This window comes from Etheostoma spectabile, chromosome 5 (assembly GCF_008692095.1).
Source record: "Etheostoma spectabile isolate EspeVRDwgs_2016 chromosome 5, UIUC_Espe_1.0, whole genome shotgun sequence".
Classification (NCBI taxonomy): Eukaryota; Metazoa; Chordata; class Actinopteri; order Perciformes; family Percidae; genus Etheostoma; species Etheostoma spectabile.
In genome coordinates, this window is record NC_045737.1 from 11,410,021 (window position 1) to 11,416,034 (window position 6,014).

The 6,014-nt window shown below is 41.2% G+C and overlaps 1 protein-coding gene across 1 annotated transcript; it reads left to right on the forward strand.

Annotated features, from left to right (window-relative positions):
- Positions 1 to 496: 496 nt before the first annotated feature.
- prlhr2a (prolactin releasing hormone receptor 2a) lies at positions 497 to 5,147 on the forward strand. Its single transcript, XM_032517035.1, has 2 exons — positions 497 to 1,212; positions 3,577 to 5,147. Exons 1-2 carry the CDS (start codon positions 752 to 754, stop codon positions 4,211 to 4,213), a joined length of 1,098 nt encoding a protein of 365 aa, XP_032372926.1. The 5' UTR covers positions 497 to 751; the 3' UTR covers positions 4,214 to 5,147.
- The last annotated feature ends 867 nt before the right edge of the window (positions 5,148 to 6,014 follow it).

A 6,014-nucleotide genomic window follows, 5' to 3' on the forward strand; every position in this document is an offset into this window, starting at 1 on the left:
TGATCCCGACTTGCTCTGACGTCATGCACACGTGGGCAACGATAATCTCACGAGAGCACGGCGGCCGCAGGTCTGAGACGCAGGCAGCGTAGTTGCTTTTCACCGACTGCAAGACCCAGGCGGACCTAGAGCATGCTGGGAAACGCCGGCCTCTCAGCTGATTGGTTCACAATCGACTTGTATAAACTTTTTATTGATTTTGAATCAGAGGGATTTTAATTGCCATTTGTCTGATTTAAAGACTTATTCTGTACAGAACACATGTTGTGTGGCTGATAGTTACATTTAGAAGTCAGAGAGTAAATCTGTTCAGATCACTGACACAGTCTGTTAATTAAAATCAGCAACAGATTGCATGTAGAACATCTTGAGAGCTACTCTGTCATGATTAAAACAACTAGAGACTGTGTACCAGCTGATACGTGGGTCTGTTTATATTTTATTAAAATCGGCTGGAAACTGTCCGACTTTACCGCAGCCTTTTGTCCCCCCCCGCTGCTGCCGCCTGATCTAGTCCACTTTACAGACAAGGCGCAGTTCATCTTGAACGAGCCTACTGATTGACTTCTTTAAAAAAAAAAAAAAAAAAAAAGAGTAAAAAACACATCGTAATTGACCAAACGACTAATCGAGAAAATTGATCGACCGATTCATCTGCAATGAAAATAATCTGTAGTTGCTGCCCGGAACACATGCACCGCAGTTCATCGTATTCATGATTTCTCCTCCAGGTTGACATCAGCTTTTGGGGATGGAGGACGCGGACAGCGGCTGGGCACTAGAGCTCACCCCCCCGTGCCTGATGCCCGAGGTGACTGGGAACGACAGCGGTCAGGTGTTTGAGGTGGCGCTGCAGAACGGCTCCTCCAAGCGCAGCTCCCAGTTTGTGGGTGTGGAGCTGCTGCAGTCCTTCAAGCTGCTCATCATCCCCTGCTACACCCTGGTGGCTCTGGTGGGCGTCTTCGGCAACTACCTGCTCCTCTACGTCATCTGCCGCACCCGCAAGATGCACAACGTCACCAACTTCTTCATCGGAAACCTGGCCTTCTCCGACATGCTGATGTGCGCCACGTGTGTCCCCTTCACCCTGGCCTACGCCTTCAACCCACACGGCTGGGTGTTCGGCCGCTTCATGTGCTACCTGGTGTACCTCATCCAGCCGGTGACGGTGTACGTGTCCGTCTTCACTCTCACGGCCATCGGTGTGGACAGGTAAGGAGGAGGAGAGGACGGTGGAAGGTATTAAATAAAACCCTGGAAAATCTTTCCATGCATTCTGCATTTCCACTGACATTTATAATGCATCATTAGTGGCGCAAAAAGGTTTTCAGCTTGAGGCATTTTTTTTTTTTTTCTTTCAAACATACTTACACACCCTCTTATAAATACACATAAATGAAAAATAATAAGGTCCATACTTCCTCACAATGAATGTCACTATGTCTTTCCGCACAGAATTGCAGTGGCAGATGCAAATGTGTAAAAACCTGGATGATTTCAGCGGATTCTGAAAATAACTACGCTTACATTCATAATAAAAGCTAAAAATAATAAATAAAGTAGCTACCGGCCAACTAAATTAACATTTACAGGGCGAGAACAGAGAAATTTTCCAACTAAGTGCCAAAGCATATTGGAAATTACTGGAAATTGGAAATTATTGGAAAGAATATAATTTCTCAGATTTAACTGTCCAGCCATAGTTGCAGTGGAGCCTCAGTTTAAAAAGCAAGTAAAAATGGAAGTCAAACACAGGAACGGCGTATTCAGATCCAGGGACGGACCAAAAATCGTCCGGGGCCCCGTGGCCCAGACCGGCCCCATCTTTTAAACATCTTGACCCTCATGTTGTCCTCGGGTCAAATTGTCCCAATTTCCTATATCAGTGTTCTTTTTAATTCCCCAAAATAACATAATTGATTCTAAATAACGCTCTTTGGCAAGTACAAATCTCTACTTTCATTAATTTTGGAAGGTCGTATTCAATGTTATAGCGTTTGAAAAATAAATTGAAGTGTTTTTGAAATAGTGTTGAGTAAAAGTTGACATATTCCAGTCTGTGATTATCCATCAACATCCATTCCTTTAATTTTAGTCTCAATAATTCCTAATTTCTGCTTTTCTAACTCAAACATTAGGTATAATTTCCTATAAATGAGGTTTATTGACCACAAATTCCAAAAATAACTGTAAAACTAAAAGTTTATAAGTTAGTAGTGTTGAAAATGTAAAAAAAAAAAAAAGTGATAAACATTGGAAAAAGCGGCAAGTGTTGAAAAATGGGACAAAAAACATAAGAAAAAATTTAAACATTGATAGTAAGCGATTGAAAAAAAAGGGATTTTCAATTTTGACGGGAAGACAACGCAAGGGTTAAGGGGGCCAAGTCCCTTGTTCGTCAAATTTTAAATATATATATCTACTTTTATTTCTGGGGGACAGAGTTTCCAGAACCACATCTTTTCTTCAGTCTTCCTCGACTGGTCTCATGCACGTTCTGAACTGCATTGAAAACAGTTTCAAAGATAATATATCATGAAGTACTGCACTAGAATTCTTAACCTTGGTTAATGGGGGTATTATCCTTTCCATCCTTGAAAGGGAAGATATATCTCATAAATGGCCGTCCACTCTACACTGCAGATCCTCTACGGCTCTAAACCGATATTGGGCACTAACCCTGTTCTTTGAGTTTCTCCAAATATAAACCTGTCTGGCTGAGGGACAAAAAAGGGATGGATTACAATATATCAGACAGTAATATTCTTCCCCATTTCTCAGGAAGCTGGGCCACATGGCCGACCCCTGCTTTTTCTGCCAGAGCGGCAGAGCTGAATTCGATTTTTTGCGAAATGTTGTTAACAGGATTTTTTTGAAGCTGTAGTATCTGTGGTGCTTTCTTGGTGTATCTGTGCTGTCATATGCAGTTTGCAAATGATGACTTGTAAATGCTGACTTACTTCTTTACTTGAAGATATTGTAAAAAGTTTGATGCTTTTATTTTAAAGCAGGTCCAGGCGGAATGTAAGTACTGTATAGGTATCAAAACGCTCAATCCACAGACAGATGCACACAGCCAGTATTGACAAACTGTGCCTTTAAACGAGCCGTTAAGGAATTCCATACAGTTGTGATGTCACAACAAGACAGTATATACTTAGGTAGAAAGTGCAGGTACTGTCATTATCCGGCTGCAATGACGGCGCAGAGACACAGAGAGCACAAATGTGGAAGACCCAGAAATGCTAACCAATCAGAGCAGGCTGGCCTTTTTCGGGAGTGGGTCTTAAAGAGACAGGCGCTAAAACAGAGGATTTCAGACAGAGGGTGAAGACAGGTATATTCAGCAACACAGTATAAGAAAAATTGTGTTTTTGGAACATTATAGCATGTAAACATGTTCTAGTAGAAACCCAAAACACAAGTATAAACCTAAAAATGAGCATGATATGGGACCTTTAACTCATGTTTGGCATGTTTCTATAATTTTTCACAACAGTTTAGTTAGGTAGATCTAATCAAATCTAACTCTGGTAAAACAAACTAAAACTTTTCCTCTTCTCTGCTTCTTTACAGATACTATGCCACAGTTCATCCTCTGAAAAAGCGGATCTCAGTCTTGGCTTGCACCTACCTTCTGTCTGGGATCTGGCTGCTGTCCTGCGGCCTCGTGGCTCCCGCTGTGGCTCACACCTACCACGTGGAGTTTAAGAACGAGGGCTTCACCATCTGCGAGGAGTTCTGGATGGGCCAGGAGAGGGAGCGGCTGGTCTACGCGTACAGCACGCTCTTCATCACCTACGTCCTGCCTCTGTCGGCGCTCTGCATCTCGTACCTGTGCATCTCTGTTAAACTGCGGAACTGTGTCGTACCGGGCCACCGCACCCAGAGCCAGGCGGAGGCTCAGCGCGTGCGCAAACGCAAGACCTTCCGGCTGGTGAGCCTGGTGGTGGCGGCCTTCGGCGTCTGCTGGATGCCAATCAGCGTGTTCAACGTGCTGCGGGACATTGACATCGACCTGATCGATAAGCCGTACTTTCTGCTCATCCAGCTGCTCTGTCACCTGTGTGCGATGAGCTCCTCCTGCTGTAACCCTTTCATCTACGCCTGGCTGCATGACCGCTTCCGCTCTGAGCTCCGCAAGATGTTCACATGCCGCCGACGCATCGGCCTCTCAGCCAATAACTGCGCCACAGCCAGTGTGGTTTTGTGAAGCTCCTGTGTTTTAAAGGCTACTGTTAGTTAGTCCCCGCTTCTTTTGACAGTAGAGTATCATCGTTTCATTCATGGTAAACAGCAGTGCAAAATTAGGGCATTTTTCACACTTTGTCAGTTTCAGCCCTCAGAACTCAGACCTATTAGACGGAAATTTCTTTGTGCACATGTAAACACGCCAAAGGGAGTCAGACTCCTCTGGAACGATTCATACTCTTTTCTGGAGGTGGTCTGAGTATGGTTCGCTTCAAGTTCTCTTCACCTGTGCATTTAGTTTGTTGAAAGAGGACTATACGTGAAAAGAAAAAACCTTGCTTTACATTCCTACTGTTTACTACTGTATATGGTGATCCAGCTTTCACACAGTGGCTTTGGGTCCTTGAAAAACGCTATACAAATTCAATTTATTATTATTATTATTACTACAGTATGCATACCATGATTCAGAAGCCCAGTGTCTAAACTGTTGCCCTGTGGTTTATTAATACGCTTAAAAGACTACCAATTTAGCAATTTCGTACTTCTATTCCATTGTCAGACTCTCGATGGACAGTTTGAAAAAGCATTATCATGAACAATGTCGAACCAGAGATATCATCTTTTACCAACTGCAAGAGGTTTGGTTAGCTCACTTCTTTCTAACTCCACATCCTTAGATTTTTTTTCCATTTTTAAACTCTTCAGCCCCAACCAGTGCTGACTCAAGTTGCATCCCTTGAGGCAATTTATCAAAATTTTGCACTTGGAGCCACAAAAGGCTTTATACAACTTTTTTTCCATTCGCATTCAAAGAAAGTATTAGCGCTTGTGATGCAGTCGGCTCGTTAAGTGAGAACCACAGTCATTTAAAAAAAAAAAAAAAAAAAAATCTAAAAGTCATTTAAAACTTAAATCTTGAACAGGGTTAATCAAGATTGCGATTTTATAAGATTTAATTGCACAGGCCTAGCACCAAGCAAATTTATTGCTAAGGCATTAAACTTAAAATGGGTCACAATTTTATATATACGGTGTATAAATATATATATATATAAAAATCAAGCTTTAAATACACAATACTTATTAGAACAATCAATTCATTGAAATTCGTTGACAGTAAGAAAAATATAGCATTTCGCCAGACTTATCCTTTTCATTAATATGCAGTATTGACTGAAATTTATTTAAAATGGTAAGGTTTCAAAATGTGTTAAAAAAAGAAAAACCTTTTGAATATTTACAAAGTTACATAAACAGCCTCATTTACATGAGAAAAGCATTTATGGTCTGAAAGGTGTAGGTGATATTGTGTAGTATAAAACATGTTGGTCTGGGACAAATGTTATATATGTTATGTGAGAGCCACTAATGTTGTTCACTTAGCATTAAACAAGACAACTACTGCAGTTGTCAGTGCATCATGTAGCGGTTTAAATGCTAATAAAATGGCAATTACGTAGACTAATTGATATTTCAGTTACCTATGTTTAATTTAATCTTTATTTGTCAGGGACAGTGCATATTCATAAACATTTCTGTAAATATGCCAGAATTAGCCGAAAGACTAGTTTCCATCTGCAGTAGGATCCCTTTAAAACAATGACAGCCATCCTGGTCTTGTTGTCTATGTAGGTTATATGTCTTTCCAAATGTAAATAACATAATTGTAAGTAATTGCAAATACGTGGTGAAATAAGTAGTGTCTTTATTTAAAATAAAACCATATTTTGCTCAGCATCGCTTCCTAGAAGTTTTACATCCTCTGTAGTGTTATTGTCACTTCAACAGACACTTGACACATCAGGCTGCAAGCCCACACC

Bases quoted from the DNA above. Each gene is read 5' to 3' on its own strand.
- prlhr2a (XM_032517035.1), top strand. From the start codon at position 752: ATGGAGGACGCGGACAGCGGCTGGGCACTAGAGCTCACCCCCCCGTGC. The intron at 1,213-3,576 runs GTAAGGAGGAGG...GCTTCTTTACAG, and splicing joins ACGGCCATCGGTGTGGACAG to ATACTATGCCACAGTTCATC.